Source organism: Sciurus carolinensis, chromosome 15 (assembly GCF_902686445.1).
Source record: "Sciurus carolinensis chromosome 15, mSciCar1.2, whole genome shotgun sequence".
NCBI lineage: Eukaryota > Metazoa > Chordata > Mammalia > Rodentia > Sciuridae > Sciurus > Sciurus carolinensis.
In genome coordinates, this window is record NC_062227.1 from 38032093 (window position 1) to 38053211 (window position 21119).

At 40.1% G+C, this 21119-nt stretch overlaps 1 protein-coding gene across 1 annotated transcript in view; it reads right to left on the bottom strand.

The window, feature by feature from the left end:
- The window catches only part of Cdh2 (cadherin 2), a 217083-nt gene extending 200669 nt beyond the window's left edge, over positions 1-16414 (bottom strand). The window contains exon 1 of the mRNA XM_047526537.1: positions 15390-16414. Coding sequence (XP_047382493.1) covers positions 15390-15449 — 60 coding nt within the window. The 5' untranslated portion in view covers positions 15450-16414. The remainder of the gene's footprint in view (positions 1-15389) is intronic.
- Positions 16415-21119: the final 4705 nt, after the last annotated feature.

Sequence of the window (21119 nt, forward strand, 5' to 3'; positions counted from 1 at the left end):
GAATATGCTGGTTGTGAACTGAAACTCAACTGGGAGAGACATCCAGTGGGAGGTCAAGTTTAGGACCTGGGTTGGGTGGGTGGAAGGGAGAACACCTGTGCACACTGCGTTCTCTTTCAGAAAGATGGCATTTGGGTTATTGCAACCAGGGTTCAAGGTTCAGAAATGACTCATGGTACCCATCTTCTCTGATGCTTAGACCTTGCAGCATCCAGGAAAGGCTGAAACAGAGAATGTTTCCTTGGCCCACTCTCGGGCCTTCCCCCAGATAATCAAATCATGGGTTCTCTTTCTACTAAGGTTTCTGAAACATGTAGCACAGGCTCTAGAAACCAGTTGGGTTGCTCTAACTCTTCCAAGAGCCGGAACTGATTTGCTTTCTAAATCTGGAGGCTATTAAGACAATTGCTGTGATCATCTCACATACCCCATTAGGATTTGGGACTCTAAAAAGTGAAGCTTTAGCTCTTCTAAGACATCAGGAAGTTGGGAGCAAGACTGCCTTGACGGACGTGCATCTCTACCCTTGGAGGAGTCGCCTCACTTTTGCATGAGCCAACAGGGGATGGTTAAAAATCATGGGCTCAATGGCTAATTCAAGATCTGAGCCCATTGGTATACCACTCTTATTCCCTACTACCATGTAATAGAGATTACACTAGCAATAACAACCCTGAGCTCCATCTACCTCTTTGGTGAGTCTGGATAAAACAATGGGCATACAGAATGCAGGCTCTTCATCAGCTCTTTTCTGCAGGGAGCAACCTAAAGCCAATCAGTTGAAGTAATGTTACACTGCAGGTCTTACAGGGCAACACACCAGGTAGGACAGTCCAAATCCTGCAGTCAAAAATGGAAGACAGTGGGTAATTAATTGGAAACATCTATGCCACATCCCCCAACCTTGTCCTTATCAGTTATTAAAAAAAAAAAAAAAGTTACATTTTTGTTCTCATTTGGTAATTCTTTTGTCTCATTTGCCCGGAATTTAGATGGATGAGAAACACTATTTTTAATAGCGCTTCAAAGACAACAAAATTAACTATAAAAATATCACTATCTTAGTGCTCAAAGGCTAAGGCTTAAAGATTAAAAGGAAGTCATGCCAAATAGCATGGTTGTATCACCAGCAAAGCAACAGCCATGAGCCCTTTAGGCTGGTTTGTCGCCGAGGGCCTGCCAGCAGACAACCAGGACTTTGCAAGTGGGTGGGGAGGCTGAGAGCTGGGAACAGACAGTCACATGTGCCCCCGGATTACCAAGTGAGCAGACTACTACTACTGTGAGATCAGGAGGAACAGTAATTTATAGAAGGAACCACAAACATAGCATGCATGAGGTCCTAGCTTCCATTCGCAGCACCACAAACACAAACAAAAAGCATCCAAATCCTTTTGCTCCCACTGGGTTTAGTATTTTGCAGATTTTCAAGGAACTCCTTGAGTAAATACCAGAAAGGTGTAACTCAGTTCAAGCCGTCTGCCACTTCTCAGCTAGCAGTGTGCTTTGCTGTAGTGGTTTAAACCAGGCTCTATTCAGATGTTTGTGAAGCAGATAATGATAACAATGACCATCTCTAACAATACCTTCCTATCTGCAGGGGACATAGGTGAGTTTAGATTACATGAAACAATGAAGGTAAAATGCTTGTTCTGGCACACATTAAGCATATCAAGTAAATACTATATTTAATCAGCTTTCAAGAAGACTCACAATCCTCAGAAATACCTTCATACAAGCCATGACTGAAGATGTTAGGTGAAGAGAATAGCCAGCAAGGCCAAGCTACAGGGACGCCATAAACGTCATTCAAGAAGCTAGTGTTCACTTGACTGAGGAAGAAAAGGCCAAAACAAACATAAACATATCCTCAAACTCAGTAAACAGAAAAATTCAAATTAAACCAAGAAAAGAGCTACCACTATACAGTCCAGCAGAGTATAAAAAAATATTAGTTTGACTGTAACAAGTATCTAAAATTATGGGGAAAAGTAATGTATGAAGTGCTGGTGGACCAACTCAGAAAACACTCTTGCACTGGCTAGTAAAGATGAACATGTGCATGGCTTGCAACCCAGCCATTCTACTCACACGTACAGGTACGGAGCAGAACAGTGTTCTCACACCTGAGCTAGACACAGGAATGCTCAAGAATGTGGACTTACTGTGGACTTACTGAGTCAGAAGCTCGGCAGGGGGATGGTGTGTTTTAGCAAGTTTCCTGGTGATTCCTACATAAGCTAAAGTTTGAAAAACCCAGCCCTGGAGTACTGCAGGCATTCCTGGTATCCCAGGAGGCATGTATAGGAATGTTGATAGCAGCGGAAATCTGAAATTACACACTCAGGTCCATCAACAATAAACCAAATAAGAAAGCTGTACCATATCTGTAGCAAGCAACGCTCTTTCTACATTAGGAAAATGAACGAATTATAGCTACATGACTAGGCTGAATAAATCTTACAGGCATATGCTGAACAGAAAGAGTAAATCATAGAAAAATGTATGATTATATACACATACACACAGGTGCATGACATGTTTATACTTCTATGCATGAGATACATACATATATGACATTTCTCTATATCTACATATTTAAAGAATTATATACATAGATGATGAAGCTATAAAAGAAAGCAGTGAATAAATATTAGAAAAATCAGGATAGTAGTTATCTCTGGGAGGAAGAAGGGAAATGGGAGCAGTATTCTGGGAACTTTTCTTCAACTGGCTAGTAGTTAATACAGATGTATATATATACACTATTTTCAAGTGTATACATATGCTTTATATATTCCTTTACTGTACCATATTTCAAATAAAAGTTTTTTTAAAAGGGTTAACTTAGAATATACAACAAAATAGAAATATGTTAATTTACTTTAGTTTTTTTTTTTTTTTTAACTTGAATTCAAATGCACATTAAGCCCAGGAGTGCAAAACGTGGACACGTGAGCTAACCCATCCACGTCTGATGTCTTCATATATATAATGGGTATGATGTATTTGAGAATTAAATAAATTGATACACACATGCTTAGAACAGTGCTGAGAACATAGGAATATGGCAAAAATAATAGCTATTATTAGGGAAGAATTATACAAAGCTAAAAGCAACATTTTCTGCACTTAGTTTTGTCAATAAATTATCAGCATCTATAAGAATGATGACTCCACCTTCACTTTTTGCAGATGCTGCTGATACCATCCAATATGGTAACATCACACTCAACCCTCTCCTCTATGGGGTCCTCAATGTCATGTTAAATGTATTCAGAGATTCAGTAACTCTGGTTCCAGGTTAGTCTCAATACAAACATACACTCACATGTCTACATGTATGCATGAGTCCATACCAGAATATTCAAAAATTAAATCAAAGAAGGAAGAGATCTAGGAGAAGACACCAGAACACTCCCTGCCCAACTGCCTGCTACTTCCAAATCAAATCACTAGCAGAATAACCCTGCATATACACAAATCCTTTTCCCTAATTATAAAGATGTTAGCATTGTATCAGCCTAGATAACCTCTGTTAATTTAAGGAGGATTGTTAAAATATGTGGCTTTCAATTTTGGTTTCCAAGGGTGGTCCAAGGAACACTGGTGGTAGATCATCCATGTAGAATGTAAGTCATTCAGCTATAACACTGAACATAGAACAAAGCCTTGCACATGTTAAATGCTCAAACTTACCCAAATAATTACATTTTCCCTTGACTGTGTTTGTGTAAAACAATGGTAATGACTAGGTTTCTAAATTTTCAAAGATCTAACATGTCACTCATTGCATGAAGGCACTTTTCTATACACACATAGAGCCATTTACTCGTCACAGTAACCCCACAGTAGTACTGATTATCCCCACTTCATAAACGGGCATACTAAGAGACAGACATGTCTAATAGGTTGACAACATTCACACAACAAATAGGGGTCGGAGCCAGGGAAACAATGCAGGATCTTAACTCCAGGATCCTCTTTCTTAACCACTATACCACACTGACTTTCTAGGCCTTCACATCAGGGTAACTGAAGACAGAAGAAAGAAAGAGATCCCAAAACACATAGAAATGTTATGCTTGATAAAGGAAGTCTTTCAGTTCAGAAAAATAGAAATTTTATTTGACCAATGAGGATAAGTATGATGTTATGTGCACGTATGTTTTATATATACATACATAATCCTGGAGGAAAAAGAAGACCCCTCCATTTCACACCACAATCAAAAAACAAATTTCGGGAATGTGAAAATATAAATAGGTAAGTAAAATCTGACATAGCATGAAGTTTCAGAAAGTTGTCAATTTATATCTTGGCTCACCTACTAGAGTAGTATTCCAGAGAAAAAAAATCATATATATATATATATATATATATGTTTATTTTATTTAAATTTTATTTAAATATGTATGTTTATTTTAATTATGAAGAATCGAGATTAAAGAAAATAAGAAATTGAAATCTTGGCAATATCCATTACATATGCAAATACAGTAACGAAAACTAACCAGATTTCAAAAATTCTTTTATTTTCCATCTTAAAATATTATACATGATCTGCAGATCCATTATTATCTACATTTAAATATACCACAATTTCCCTTTAAAACAAAGCCCCATCAAGAAGATCTCAAATAAAGGGAAAGACCATAAACCAAACTATGTATTTAACTTTGTTTCATTTACAAATTACTGAAATCAACTTACAAATTACATCAATGGTTATGATATTTGTCCCTAAAGGTTTTTATTTATTTGTCAGAGAATACAGAACTGTAAATAATATTTAATATTAAAAACATACACACTATATATAAACAATTACTTCTATGGTTAAAAAAACATAAAAAATGTGTTGGGGCTAAATAGGTTAAATACAAATTATGTATCAATAAGCTAAGTCCACAAGAGTACAATCTTCTTTAATATAGAAAAAAGTCTACACATGTAAAAACATAAATAAATTAGAGTTTCCCTAATGCAAACAAACCCCTGATGGGCAACTAACTATGGAATTTAATTTCTTAGTCTTCATCACTGTGCACAGACTCCTCCATCTACATTCTAGACCTAACATGGACCTATTATAAACGGAAAGGCCTCAAGAAGGAAGGATCTTTGTTGGCATGGTAGCGCACAACTGTAATCCCAGCAGCTTGGGAGGCTGAGGCAGGAGGATTGCACATTCAAAGTCAGCCTCATCAACTTAGCAAGGCCCTGAGCAACTTGGCAAGAACCTGCCTTTAATTTTTTTTAAAAGGGCTGGGGATGTGGCTCAGTGGTTAAGTGCCCATGAGTTCAATACCCAGTACTGGAAGGAAAAAAAAAAAAAAAACAACTTTGAACAAGAATGATCACTCTGCAACCCTCCCAGACTCTCAGATCTTTATTTTTGTTCCCCACTCTGGAGGGATCTAATGGGGATTAAACCTAGGGGTGCTTTACCACTGAGCTTCTTCACCAGTTTTTTTTTTTTTTTTTTTTTTTTTTTTTTTTTTTTTTTTATTTTCTGTTTTGAGACAGGGTCTCACTAACTTGCTGTGGCTGGCCTTGAATCTGTGATCCTCCTGTCTTGGCCTCCAATGTCACTGGACTATAGGTGTGCACCATTACACTTGGCTCACTCGCAGTCTTTAAAAAAGCTACACAAATGCAAAAGAGGGTCAACTGTATCCAAATGTATGCTGAAAAGTCAGAAAACCAGCAGTGTGAGGCCTTATAAACCCCTTCATGTAAGCTTTTTAAAATTAAAAGCCTGAATAAAAAACGGGGTAAGGCCTTGCTGAAAAGTGGGTCACCAGGAAGCTCAGAGAAGGTATTAAGAAGCATCATAAAAAGATTAGGATCTGTTAACACCCAAGTCTACTGCATGGAAACTTATGAAGAGAAAGATATTTAGTGCTTTGCTTCTGCCCTCCTTCTGATAAATGCAAGGGCAAGAAAGGCTGTAATTCCAAATATCTTTGGCTCTTGACTTCAGCAATATTGGCCAATTACCAGACTACAGAAAAAGATATCTGAATAGGAAAACACACAAAAGGTGTTAGCATCTGGACACCATCAATGTACAAGTGACCTTTAGCTGCAATGAAACGATTTTATCTTTTTTATTATCAATTTCCAACTTCCTTAACTTCCCAGATATTTCTACAGTGCCCATGAATCTTTCTTAATTTTGAGACGACTACAAATACACATGACATAAATATATGATTTTATGCATTACGTGGAAGATACCTGATATAAAACAATATGGTCTATGATTTCATAATTACAAGAAAAAGCAACAAAAATCTATGTTGTTAGAAATCAAGTAAATAGTTATTATTGGCGGATGGCTATAAGTTGGAAAGAGGCGCTCCTAGGTTATTGGTAAAGGTGTTCTCATGCAATGCTGATTAAACAGCTTCTTCAGTACATTTAGCAGAATGTCCATTTATATGTGCAATTTCCTGAAATGCATCTGATGTTTCCATAAAATAAATGTGTGTGTGCTTGCATGTGTATGTGTAATCTGAATTCCATTAAATATGAGGCAGCAAGATATTAGAACCCAATCTTTGAGATGTTGATACCAAATAGCTTCTATCAAGGGTGGATGTCAAGAAGCTACAAAAAGTCAATATTTTGGCTATACACAACAAATTCTATTTACTGAACCAGAAAGTCACAAAGAATGAACTTCAGACTTTGAACCTTTGTGTTAACCAATTAAGACAACAAAAGGCAAAAAAAAAAAAAAAGTGTTCACAATCTCTACTTTATGAAAGATTTATGTTAAGTAGGCATGGATTACATCCACTTTTAACTTAATAAAATAAATGAGTTTTTTTTAGGTTTCACTTAATAGCTTCCCAACCAACTTAATAAACATTTTGGGCAAGATTACAGACAAGTCAAGTGTATCCACCCATCCACAACAGGTCAAGTTACAAATAAAACAGTTCTAGGCTTTCTCCACAGCAAACAAATCAGTGCCTGTAACTCAGTTACTCCACAGAATACTCACAGGAAATATTCACTATTTGCAGTAAATCCTGTTGAGATGCAGACATACATATTTTAAGATACCAAAAAACTTCATTTGGGGGGAAAACAAGGTAATTCAAAATAATCAAACATGGAAAATGTGCCATTCAACATAAACGCATTTCAAAAATTGGTGATGGAGTCGCCTGAATTTATTTTCACAGTTGAGAATATGGAAAAAACATTTTCAAAAGAAAAACATGGGCAGTCTATAGACCAAGAGTTTATAAGCTCTTAGAGAGTAGCTTCAGTTTGTGGATTCACAAATATATATACACATTTTCTTTATAAGCTGGGCACAGTGGTACATGCCTATAATTTCAGCTACTCAGAGGCTGAGGCAGAAGGATCTCAAGCTCAAGGCCAGACTCACAAACTGAGGAGACTTGGTCTATAAATAAATAAAATAAAAGGGCTGAAGGTGTATTTCAGTGAGAGAGTGACCCTGGGTTCAATCCCTAGTACTGCACAAAATAACAAATTTATTTTTGAGCACTTCTCATCATAGTACTTGTTGATCAACACAATTTGAAAACTTTGCAAAATGTTCATTTTGTTTTTTCTTTTTCTAAGAGAAATTATAAAAGGTGAATGAACATCTTAAGCATTACATTTTGGTTTCAAATACCAGAAGAAAGTGAAGTATATAAGGTCAAGATTAAATAGAGAATGTAACTCAAGAGTTAACTACAGAAAATAAAATAACCAACTCAGTAGAAAGGAACTGAAAACGTTCGTGTGATATTCTTCCCTAAGTAGTAGATAAAAAGGGCTGTCGCGTGATGAAGAGGGAGAATCATGTGCTCTGGAGTCGAGTTCAGCTTTACTGTGACAGATGCGGGTGTATTATGAATTTCCAAACTGACTCAGTTCCAGTTTCACCATCTCTAAGACAGAAATAAAACCATCTATCTTAGAGGGTTACAGAAATAATGAACTGAAATAACAAGAAATTGAATATACTTAATTTTTAAGATTGAATACTAATAATTTTAAAAATGTTCTGAAGTGGTAGCAAATATCTAAAATTTCAATGGTTTCTGATATATGTGCTCTTCTGAATTATTCAAATGGCTTATTATAACTACTAAATACAAAATACACTGGGAAATGCTGTAAAACTGCAATTGTGGGAAAAATAATTAAAATGGCAGTCCTTACAACTCTTACTAAAAATCAAAAACATTGAAGTTCAGTATCTGATGTAAAAGAAAGTTGAATAACCAGGTACAACATGGTGGCACAGGCCTGTAATCCTAGCAGCTCAGGAGACTAAGGCAGGAGGATCACAAGTTCAAAGCCAGTCTCAGCAATTTAGCAAAGAAAGACTTAAGCAACTTACCAAGACTCTAGTATGGGGGGAAAAAAAAAAAAAAAAGTTGAATAAAACTCAAATTTTACTTTAATAATGAGGAAAGAGTAGTCATTTGACTTTCCAATTCCCAAATTGCTGAAAAAGTAAAGATTCCAATTTATGCTTCTTTTATTTTTTTTATTTTTAAACAATTCCTTCATCCACCAAAACATTAAATAATTCATTGGAATGAGCAGAGAATCAGAGTATGAATGTTTTAAGTTATGAGGGCCAAGTACATTTTTTAAAAAAATTAGCTCAAACACTAATGTTGAAATTTTAACTACAATATGTAATAGTATGCAAGAGCACTACTAAGCAACCTGCCTACCTTCCTACCTCCTTCTTTCCTTCCTTCTTTCTAGTGCTATGCATGCATATTTTGTGAACAAAAACCTTAGAACAGATCATAGATCAAGCATCTCTCCAAGTTACTTTATTATGCATGTCATATTATATTTATAATAGCACCTCCTTTTAAGTAACTCAAGCTGTTTTAAAAATATTACATAACGAATTCTTCTTAATTCTCTACTTGGAAAACTCCAAGTTGAATTGTTTACTTGAAAATCAAGGCAGTCACTAGACGAGAATATCTGTTCCTATACTAACTATTCTTCTGTATCTCAAGTTCCAGATGCTGGTAAGAGCCACATCAGACTACACATACACCATGAGAATAAATAAAAATAACATATTCCCCCAAGTAATCAGCCAGGAGAACTATAAGAAATATCACAATGGTTTAATGAAAAAACAAAATCCCCCAGGCACAGAAAGTACAATATGGTCCTTCCAAGAGGTCAACATGGAAACTTATCCATTATTTAGCCTATCTTCCTTTGAACCTACTTAAGAGTCCAGCCTACTACTGGTTCTTCTAGATTAACTTCAGAGTGTTCTAATGATAGTTTAGGTCATCTTCAGTTTACTTATACTCTTCTTGATTTTCTATTCTTCAATTACATCTGATTATCTGTGGTTTTATCCAGTTGGTTGACATTCAGAAGCCTGAAATCACAGTGATTATTTTGGCTGGCCCCCTGTGTAGCTTTTCCAGGTGTGCAACTATTCTGCAAACATGGAGTGATTTCATAATCATCTTCTTGAAGCCAAAGTAGTAAATCTAAATGTGCCATTCAGTAGGAGTTCTCAAATCTGGCTGAATGTTACACCGTAATTTATTAAATCATTTCTAACTGATGGACATTTAGTAATGAACTAATCCAATCTTGTGATCAGAAATAATGCCTCAATAAATATTTTCCACAGGAATACCTGTAGAAAAATAACTAGAGAAGGACTAGAACAAGGGGTGATAGATTTATTGCTGACCATTTCACTCAGTTCAATGGGTTCTATGGAGGCTATCTTCTCTCAACATGGAGCATAAAAGCAATAAGATAAGTAATTTCTATTCTCAGTAACATTATTTTCTTTAAATCTACTTCCCTTCCCCCAATAGTTTAACTTTTACCAGTAAAAGCAGCACAGTTAATGCAGAAAATTTAAATGAAAAAGAACATAAATCGCAGATGATTTTTAACCCACTGTGTATAATAAACTATTATTAATTGTTAAGAAGCCTTCAAAAAATCACTTTCTACTCCTCTGAAAATCCTTACATTTTAAGTGAAAATTAGTCAATACAAATTTTTTGAAGAGATATTTGAAATATTTTCAGACAACTCCCAAATCACAGAAAACTGGAAAATCCATTAAAGAGCAGCTAATTTTACCAGGACCAAGATTTTACTGTTGAGGAAAATGAGGTCACAGGAGTTTAAGAGAGGAGATCCCATCAGCACCAGATTAGAAACCCGGGCTTCCCACCCTTAACACTAGCTCTTGCCCTTGAAACTATAAGAGTAGCTCATTTGCACCAGTTAATTCATTATGCCCAACCCACATGTCATCACACACACACAATAATCAAGTGTTGACTCATGTCAAACTGTACTGAATGTTGCAGGAGACACATATGTAGAAAGCATCCCTCAACCTTAAACACACACACACACACACACACATGCGCACAAACCTACATACACATACAACCCAAGAGCTCTGAATGATGTTATTTCATCTATTCTCATGGGGCCTGTATATTCTGAAGTGGTCTACACATAAGGAAGATCACGTAAGGAAGTAGAATGAGTACTTAAGATTAACTAAGAATAAGAAACTGAGCAAGACTACTTACGTGTAACCTAAATTTCCTTTAAAAACAAACTCTAACATAAGTCATGATCTTTAAATTCATCTTTCAAAAGGTTCCATTTATCTTCTGAATTCACTTTATTTTGCCTACTCTAAGCCTATCACTTTATATATATGTATATATATATGATATAGCTATTAAATATATATGATATAGCTCTTACTAAAATATTAATTCGTATATGCCTCTTCTACAGCATAAAGTGTTGTTTAATTAAAATGTTTTATGATATCTCACTAAACATAAAGATTAGCAGTGCTTAAATGGATATAATTTCTTAAAAACTTAAAAATAAAATTTTAGTAGGAAAAACACAGAAACATGGGGCATAGTGACTTGTTGCTACAAATTATATTTCAATTTATAGTTCTTTACCCAATCTGAATATACTTAATTTCTAGAAGGTGGACTGATGACAGATATAAAATACTTATTCAAATGAAAAAACCCAAATTTCAAATCCATCATACTTTTAAATGATTGATAAAATTCACTGCCAAGTCTGAGAAATGCTTAAACTTGATTACTTTTTGTATTTGAGCCAAAAGAACAAATTTGAATAATGTTAACTTGGGCAAAAATGGTAGCATGTATATACAAACACTACACTTCTTAAATAACAGCTCTGATTTTCCTTGAAAAATCACTCTTCTAACTTGAGAATATCCCCTTGAAAACAGGATGGGGATCTGAGTCACTTAGGATTAAAAAAGAAAAAGCAGCAGCAGCATTTTAAAGCAAGATTAACTATTGCTTTAAGTCTTGACATTTTCCGATTAATAACCCTAAAGCTTAATGAGGCACAACAGATTTTAAGAATTGAAAATTTTTAATGAAAAAGAAAATTAAGGATGATTTGTTGCAATATATTGTCACCAAAACAATCTTCCAGAAAGACTTATCTATATGCAAAATTTGAAAATATTAAAAAAGAATTTCCTCTTAAAGTCTCATTTTGAATTTTTGGAAGAAAGTCAGGGCAGTCTTCCATGCAAGTACAAAAATCAAAAAGTATACTCTGTATATTCTGAACTTGTTTTTGAAGACTGTGTGTGTGTATATCATCTGTTAAAATCTGCCCATAAAATATTTTAGGATATGCTAATTATCATTTCTCAAATCACACCAAGTGCATTTGTACTGGACCACCTATTAGGAATAACTAAATACCCCAAGATAAGAAAGTTCCATAGTTCCACACATAACTATGTTCTATATAAACTGTGAAAACAAACTAAGTTAATTCTTCTTACTTTCACAACTTAAGTTATAGAGACAGATGAAAAACAAATATGAACACTGAGAATAAATACATTTTGTATTTCAAATGATTACTCAGTTTCATATTTTCACATCCTGAAATAAAGCTTTTCTTTTTTATGTGTTCCCTATGTCTAATAGCAATCTCTTTATAGTCTGCATGTAACAGGTGGAAAATACATATGGTTTATGCATCTTTTTTTCAGGGGCCTCACAAGAATCAAAACTAGGACTTATATAAGATTAAGAATCTAAAATTTCTATGAACACTCTTGTCTCAAACCCCATTCAAGTATATTTACATTAGAACAATGGGCTAAGCAATTAGGATGTGAACTAGAAAAACAAAACAAGTTTCTAATCTATTAATTACTGGGTCAGTAGTAGAAATAAATTGATTTTTTTTTCTCTAATGATAAACCTATGTAAGGATGTGAAAATCATATGTATAACGTAAAAGGAAAGCTAATCATAACTGTCATATAAAGTTTTATCATGTAACCAGTGAAGTTTAATGTTCAAAATCTTTTTTAATGTAAAGGACAATGGTAATAAGTTAAGCTGAGGAAGAACAGAGAAAAGCTTGAAGCTGAATATCAAATGTAAAATTGACTAGAATTATGAATCTAGATTAACAATTAACTAATAAAGAATCAAAGTAAAACAAGGATCATGGACACTTCAGTTAGCAATTAAAAGCACAGTCCTCTAAACATTCAAGTATGTTTAACTTGTCTGAAGGAAAAAAACTAGTTCTGAATCTACACTAATAACCTCCCCATTCTCTTTTCTACAACTCTTGGCTGCTTCGTCTGGACTGAAGAAAGCTAGACTTTAATAGCATATATCATAGAGGAAGCACGTTCACCTTGCAGATAGATCTTTGTGGTGCTCCTGTATAAAGCAGACTGTTAGCTTAAAGTCATTTCTAATCTCAGTTGTACAAAACACATGGAGCACTTAACCCCCAAACTCACCTTACATAAACTCTCCTGTCTCCATTCTTAATGATCTTTCAAGTCATTCAATGTTACTGCTCACCCTGCACTCATGAATTAGAAGACTGACAAGAGACTTAACCAAGCTACAATATCCTCCCTTGTGAAAATTTATAAAAGTCAACATCAGCATAGAAGAAACCCAGAAGGAATATGCATGAAAAAGATAAGTCTATTTTCTAACGTTTACATACAGTATTTTTAAAATGCTTAAAGAAAAAATTACATCCAAAATTCACACCTGACTTCAAGGCAGATAACTAAAAGAGGAATTGAGATTGCTCTACATTTTGACTTTCCATGGTACTAATGACTAATAAATACCTCCCACCCTAACTTCACTGCACAGTATTCAATAAGAACTTACACTTGGATAAAACTTTGTGAAAATAACCATGTACTGCTGGATTCACACTCAAGATCTGTTGTCTATGAATAAACAAGACCACTCAATTATGTATGAAAAATAGTTTTCTAAAGTAACCCTTTCTTGATTTATGATATCTCCTTTGTTAAAGGGAAATATGATACACATAGGATTCTTAACTTTGTCTTGCCTTCCCTTTAACTTAAAACATTCTGAAGTAACACTTCTTTTTTTCTTCCCCTGCAGCTTAACCTCTTTCAAAAAATCCCATTTTTTTAAAGAAGAAACAATAAATGAAATGACAGTAGGTGAAAGAATGAGGAGTGTGCGCTGGAAGAATAAAGGGCGGTTTTATAACAGGAGGTACTTTTGTTAGCAAGTGACTGGCAGGTCTCCTCCTCCAAGTTAGAAAAAAAAAATTCCCATCCACTCCCCAAAACTGCAGAGGCCAAAAATGTCTGGTCTAATAGTTCTAAAATCCCAGAGTCAGAGTCAGAGGGAGTGGAGGGAAGGGGGAGATGGAGATTGTCGAGTGGGGGAAGCGGGGAGAGAAAGACCAGCAGGAGACCAAGGAACAAAAGGAGAAACCCAAGAGTGGGGAAAGGAAGGATCGGACCCTGCGGCCTAGGAGCGGGCGCTAGGGAGAGCCGAGCTGCAAAGTGGAAGAGCAGGACTCCAGGAGCAGAAAGCGGAGTGGGGCAGGGCCTGGCGAGCCGCACCATGGCGCACCATGGACAGGGCTCAGCGCGACCGCGGCCCACACCCCTCTAGGGGGCGGTGGGAGAAAGCTCCAGAGACCGCGGGCGCCGTTCCTGTCCCAACACGACGCCCGCGGGTCCCCGGCGGCCCGGGCGAGCCAACCCGTGACCCAGGAAGACCAAGAAGGGGGCGATCCGCACCATCTGTCCCCACCTCCCACTCCCGCCCCCAACCCCGCGCAGTAGCACTTCCGAGCCGCGCCCGCACTTGTATGGGCTGCCACCCGCCAGGCCACCCCCTCCCCCAGATGGCGGCGCGCAGGGGGCTCTAGGGCAGATTTCCCTGACCCGCTGCGAGGATGGACACACCCCTCTCCTTCAGCCTCCTCCGGCCTCCACTGCAGAGGAGGGCAAACAAGAGACCCCAACATAGCCCCCGCCCTGCACGATGGTCGAGGCCGAGACTGAAAAGTGTCCTCCCGGGATCCGCCTGGCGGCTGGTAGGGGGCTGGCGGGGGACACGATCTGGCCGGACCCCTCGAAAAAGTTAGGCAGCAGGCCGGCTGGGGGCCAGAGCCGCGGAGTGTCAAGGGAACCTGCGACCTGCCTGGAGCAGGTGCTTCCTGCCGCGGAGAAGCCCTCCAGTACAGAGTCAATGAAAAAGGCTCCGCGGCGCTCTCAAGAGTATGAAAAGTGCGGAAAGCCCCAAGCTGTGCGCCCCCGGGACACACAGAGGCATCCGGACAGAGCTAGAGAAATAGTACCCGCGTAACCGAACTTCGCCCCGCTCCGCCCGCTACCCGTGTGCGGGTCCGTGGTCTGGGTGCTAAGGCGCCGGCCCGCAAACACTCCTTGGGGGTCGGGGGCGAGGCTTTCTTTCCAGGTGGACCAACACAGAGAATTGTGAGGGCAAAAGAAGAAAAAGAAAAAGAGGTTGGGGTAAAGACAATAGGACAGCAGAGCCCTTAGGCACCAGGCTGCGCGCGGGTGCCAGGGTGGGGTGGGGTAAAAGCAAGTCCCGTAACTAAGACACCAGAGTGAGAATTCCTATTGCAAACTCGCGACCCGTCCCTGAAGGAAGAAAGATTTCGAGCAAAGTGCAATGCGAGGGGTGAGAAGCACAGAAGACTGCAAAACCTGGGAGTTATCCTGCCTCACGCTTGGGCTGCCTGGGGACATCCCGCAGAAGCTCTCCTGGCCCCGAAGGAAAAGCAAAGGGGGCCCGCGACCGACCCCCGCCAGCCCTGCCAGAGGAGGCGCATAAGACCAGCTGGCCCCGGCAGCCCTGCCCCTGCACCCGGCCGGAGCCTCGTGCCTGCGCAGTTCCCGGCCGCGCCGTGCGGCACCTCCCTTCCCGGGTGCGCAGCCCGGCCCCGCAGCAGCGCGGGGAACAAAGGGACCCGGCGCCGCCCTCCCCACCCCGCCCGCAACCCGACCCGGGGGGACCGCCGCGTACCTGAAGCAGGGCCGCCAGCAGCGGCAGCAGGGTCCGCGGCGCTCCCGCTATCCGGCACATGGAGGCGGAGAGGGGCCGAGCGAGGAGCCGGAGGCGGCGGCGGAGGCAGCGGCAGCACCAACAGCGGCGCGGAGAGACGGCTCCAGGCAGTTTCCACCCCCTTCCCTTCCCCTCCCCACCCCACCCCCTTCTCCGCTGCTCTCCTCTCCCCGCCAATGGAGAGCGAGCTGATGACAAATAGCGGGCCGCGGAGTCCGCGGGACTCGCACCAGGAGTAATAAAACAGACCGAGAGATCAAGGAGCTGGGGAGGGGGCGGGGGAGAAGGGCGGGGGTGCGTGTGAGTGTGTGTGCGCACGAATGTGTGTGTGTGTGAGAGAGAGAGAGAGCGCTGTGTGTGTGTGTGTGTGGATGTGTGTGTGTGTGTAGGCGGCCGCGGTGGCAGCGCAGGCAGCTCTGCTCCGGCCCGGAGCGCAGCGGAAGCCGCTAGGGATGCAGCGGCAGGGACCTTGGCCGGTGTTGGATGCGGAGGTGGAAGTGGAGCGGATGGCGCTCCCCAGGAGCTCCTCAACGCGAGGTTTCGGGCTCGTGGTTTTGCTTCCTCCGGCTCTCCTCTCCAGGGCCGCTCAGTGCGACGAAGATGCGGGGGAGAGCGCGGCGGGGAGGGCGCTCTGGGCCGTGCGCTCTTTGCCCACAAAGGGCAGCAATCCGGCTGCCCTTGCCTCTGCGTGGGGACCGAGGGCCTCTTTTTGGCTCCCCTTTCCTGTCCCCTGGCTAGTTGGAGACTGTTCTCCGGCCTCGGCCGCGCAGGGGTGACGCCGAAAGCCGGCACCGCTGATACCGCCGCGGCTCCGTCCCGCGCAGCTGTCGCTGCGGCCGCCCCTGCTGCCTGCGCGCCGGCACCCGCCCGCCGGTCCTCGCCCAACGCCGCTCACTCGCGCGCGCCGCCCCCCGCCGCTGCCAGCGCACCCCGCTCGGCCTCCGCCAGCGCGACCTGGGCGAGCCGCCGCCGCCGCCGCTCTCCCGCGCTCGCCGCACGCGCTGCCTGGCTGCGCGGCCCGCTCCCCTCTCCTATCCCCTCCCGCCGCTGCCGCTGCCGCCGCCGCCCTCGCCCCCGCCTCCCTCCTCCGCTGAGCCTCCCCGCCCGCGTCGTGGCCAATGGGAGGCCACCAAGCTGCGGCGGTAGCCGGCCGGATCCGCGGCAGCCGTCCGCCCCCGCCCTGCCGAAGCGCCCCGCTTTTGCTGCAGCCCGCGGGGGGTCGCCGGAGTGATGCCTGGGGTGCACGGAGCACCGCCCCGGCAGGTGGAGGGGCTGCGGGAAATAAAATAACTTGCGCAGGAACTTGATTGGTGGTGGGTTCATCTTTGGTCCGTGGTGGGGAATCTGATGGAGGTTTGGAATTGGGAGGAGGGAAGGTTGTCTCCTTGGTAGCCTAACGCACGCTTCTTTATTTTGTCATTCTTTTGAGATTGGTTATTTTTCCGGGTAGGGGCAGACACGCTAACTAGCGACGCAAGCTAAGCCCATCCTGGCCATTGTTGTCTGAGGCGTTCGCCAAGAGCAACCTGCTGGCCTGGGAAAGCGGAGGCCAAGGCTCTTCTCAGGCGCTTGCACTTGTCCAGTCCCCCTACCCTTGAGGATATACTGGAACAGTCCAAGTTTTTGTGTTCTTGTTTTGTTTCCGTTTGTCCCCTCTGGGAGTTTGAGAGTGCGTGCTATTTTATTTTAAATTTCTGGTTTCATATTTTTATCAATTTGTGGTATTGTTCACATTTTGGTGACAGTTTTAAGGACTTTGATTCCCCCTACACCACCCCCAACAACAATTTAAGAGAGACCTAAAGCCAGAACTCGCGGTGAAAATGAGATTATCTAAAAGATAAAATGACTGGTACGGAGTTCGCACCAAGTAAAGGATTTTTGCTTCCTTCCTCTAAGACGTGAACTTGAAAGAAAACACAAAGAGACTTTACAAGTTTGTGCCACAATCCTTTACAGAATGGTGGGGGTGGTGGAGAGCAGTTGATTCCGGTGAGGTAATAAATTTTTTCAGAAACCCTTTTTTTTAAAAGGTTTTACAGGTAAATACGCTTTATCTCAGCATTTCAACACTTGGGAGGTCGGTGAACTTCGTTTCAGTAAATGAACATATCTGCCTTTAGTACTTACTATGACTTTGAGCTACTGCAGCATTACATTAATATTATTTGAATTTGAGTTTCGAGATACTTAAGAATTTGATGATGAATCTCGAAAAATCAAGTACTAATTTCTTTGACATAACTGATGCAGCTTTTAATAATGTAGTATTGCTGGTTAGGCTTTTAAAAAATTAATATTCATTTGGAGACATTCAATTTTAATTAAAACAATACTGTAAGCCTTTATTTTATGAAACTCAAAAATTTTCCTGGATTTTCTTTTTTATCAAAAGAATAAAAAAGCTTATGTTAATTAAATTTAAAAGATGAGATGAAGGGCTCTGCTAATATACTAATCAGAACAGCTTGTTCTTTTTTTCTTTCTTTTTTCTTTCTCTTTTTTTTTTTTCCCTAGATGTTATTGTCACACCACTGCTAATCACCCTAAAAGTTACCTTTGTGATAGGATACTTTTAAATTCCAATTTCAGGGAATCATGCACAACAAAACAGTAGCAATAAGGAATGTGTTTGTGAAGTGGGATTTATGCATCTTATCTCCACGTCTAAGAGTTAAGCTGTGATCCTGGACATTGGGGCTTACTTGCATCCTTGCCTCTCCCAACAGTAGTCACTGATGTTTGTTGCCATTCTGATTAAAGTAGAACAGATTTTAACATCAGTGACTCTATTGCTTGTTAATGAAACTTACTTAAATCTTTAGACATCATGTCCCCTGTAAATCAAACTCTTAAATTATGAGTTCAAAATCTGCTTTGAAATAGCTGTCTTGAACTATTTCTCTGACTCTAACAGTTTTTGACTGCTCAGGTAAGCAATTGTAGCACTTTTTAAATCCAGTTTACATGCCTGCCACTTTTTAATAGTTATGAATTGTTTTAGAATCAGAACTGATTTTAATCTGATCACCTGGTCAACTAAATCTTGCTAATCAACCTTTGACTGCAAGAAGGAATAGTCTGATCTAAAATCATGTTGGAGATTTTGTGCATCCATGTAATGCTAAAAAGTAAGTAGACCTAGTGTTGACAGTGGCATCTAACACAGCTTTACCTGTGTAACACCATACTTAACATCATTTGATAAGGTCATGAGCAGGTAGGTGGTGAGCATATCCTCCCACTTTTAGTCCCTGCTCAAAGCATTGCCTGTCTGAAGACTGGTTTTCCATCAGCCTATAGTACTGCACTGTTGCAGGGATTTGTTAGTGACTCAGAAAAACAACCAGCTGGGATGCAGGAAGACAAGAAAAATAATATATATTAAGGCTGGGCTCATCTGCCAATTTAATCTAATCATTAACTTCTGACTGCTAGGCTGCTACTACTTTACTACAAGAAGTCTGCAGATGTGAATATACATCAGGCATTGTGGACAAACAGAAAGAGTGACTCCAGCACACATGTCCAGTTTTCATATGTATGTAGATATCATCAGGATTCACTTTAAAAAATCATATCAAAACAGAATCATAATAACATTTTGCTCCAGACAGATGTTAAATGTAAAAAAGGTATAATGTGGCTGTTTGTATAAGAGGCCTTCTTCATTTTGGAAAAAAAAGGTCAAACAGTAGTAATCTAGTCTGTACCCTCCTTTTCCACACATGCCCTGCAGACACACCTCCAAGTCAGGATCAAAGTTTGCCTTTTTTGCTGACATCTAGCACAGTGTTCTTCCCAACTGCTCAGTGAAGACTTCCTCCTTCTCGTTCACTCTCCAAGGAAAACTAGGATTGTCCCTTCTTCCTTAGAAAAAAATTACATTTTTTTTTCTCCCAAGTTAATTTTAGTGTACCTTAAAACTGTCCTTCCTTGGGTAATATCTCTTTCATAGTCACTGAATGTTCTAAGTAAATCTTTAAAGATGGTCCATGCAACCCCCTCATTTGGCAGATAGGGGCACCCAAGGCTTAAAAACACAGAAGGCTACAGTCTGGCAGGTAGGGAATACAGAATGGAAGCCAAGATCTCATACTCCCAGTCTTACTTAGCCTCTTTACCTTATTCCAAGAAGCCCCTTTTTAAAGTTAAAATGAATTTAATTATATGGGACAAGAGGGAGGTTAAGAAGAAAATGTAAAGAGGTTAAGAATCATCCCCTCTTTTCTCAAGTATTTTGTTCAAAGTATGTGTAAAATTGGGGACGCATGTAACTCCACTTTTCCTTCCCCTGGTCTCAGTTCTCATGTGCCTCTCTTAGTGTTTTCATCACACCTTATTTAGTGTGATTCTGGCATTTGAAGATCCTTCTCTTTGATACAGTCTGGCTGCTAAACACAAGTCAGTTGTTCATCTTATACTCAACCACAGCAGCAGTGATCTGTTCCAATACTACAAGAAAAACCTGGCTGTTGTTTTTTTAATTCACAATTGTTCTGAGATTCTCTTTTCCCCCATTATTTGAAAATCAAACTCCATGTCTTCATAGACGATAATAAGGAAGTAAATAACTTGAAGTACATTTGTTTGGATGAGTTGTAAATTTGCCTGATGAGCAACTCAGCAGAGGGAGATAATTCATAAGCAGACCCTGCATTCATTACAAGGAACCTGACTAGAAAGGAAGAAAAAAAAAGGAATTTCTTCTGGAAGGTAGATGTATATTTTAAATAGGGCTTTGGATTCAAATAGACCTAGCTTTATGGCCTTCAGTAAGCTTTCTAACATCCCTGTGGATTTTCTTCCCTTATTTTGAAAATGTGAATACTACTAGTATTTTGTCTCTGTATTGACCATTGAACCCAGGATCTCTTGCATACTAGGCAAGTGATGTACCAGACTGGCCTTGAAAATTTGTGATTTTCCTGCCTCAGCCTCCTGAGCAGATGGAATCCCAGGCCTTGTGCCACCATACCAGGCTAATACCAATATTTTAAAAAGTCTGATATGGAAACAGTAGAGCCAGTTGAGACTCTGCATTTAATTGATGTATCAAATATGCTGATTTCCATAGAGAATTCAAAGCAGTTACCCAGGAATCTCAGTGAATGCTTTTTCCCACCTCCCCCAGTTCTATGTGTAATATTTTTTTTTTAAAAAAGTCTTTTAATAAAAATTTTATTTGGGAATTATTTTTATTTGAATATTTATTTGTTCAAGTTTTATAGAACAACACAAAATGTCTAATGCAAAAAGTAATGCTGAATAAATGATCTACAGACAGAAGAGATGAAAATTTGGTGGCTTTGTAACATGCAGAAAATCAAGTCTGGGCATGTGAAAATATTTGTAAGAAACAATATATTCAGGATCAGTTTATTGACATGTATTGGAAAACATTCATTTTTAGTTACTCATCAATTAATCATAGCAAGACTAGCTCTTTTAGAACCTGACTTTTGTGAACATGACTTTTGTTGTTTCTAGAACCACTTTTTGTTCTTAATACCTGAATTTGATCCCCAGCTTTGACAAAAACAAAAAGTTCTTTTACCCCTTCTGCCCATGTGCTCCCAGAGTCTGCATAGTTTATCTCAGGCGTCCTGCTTACCAAATAAGCTATATTTGAGAAAACATAATTTGCATAGTATCCAAGAAATGTACCTTCTGCACAAGAAAAGTGGGTAT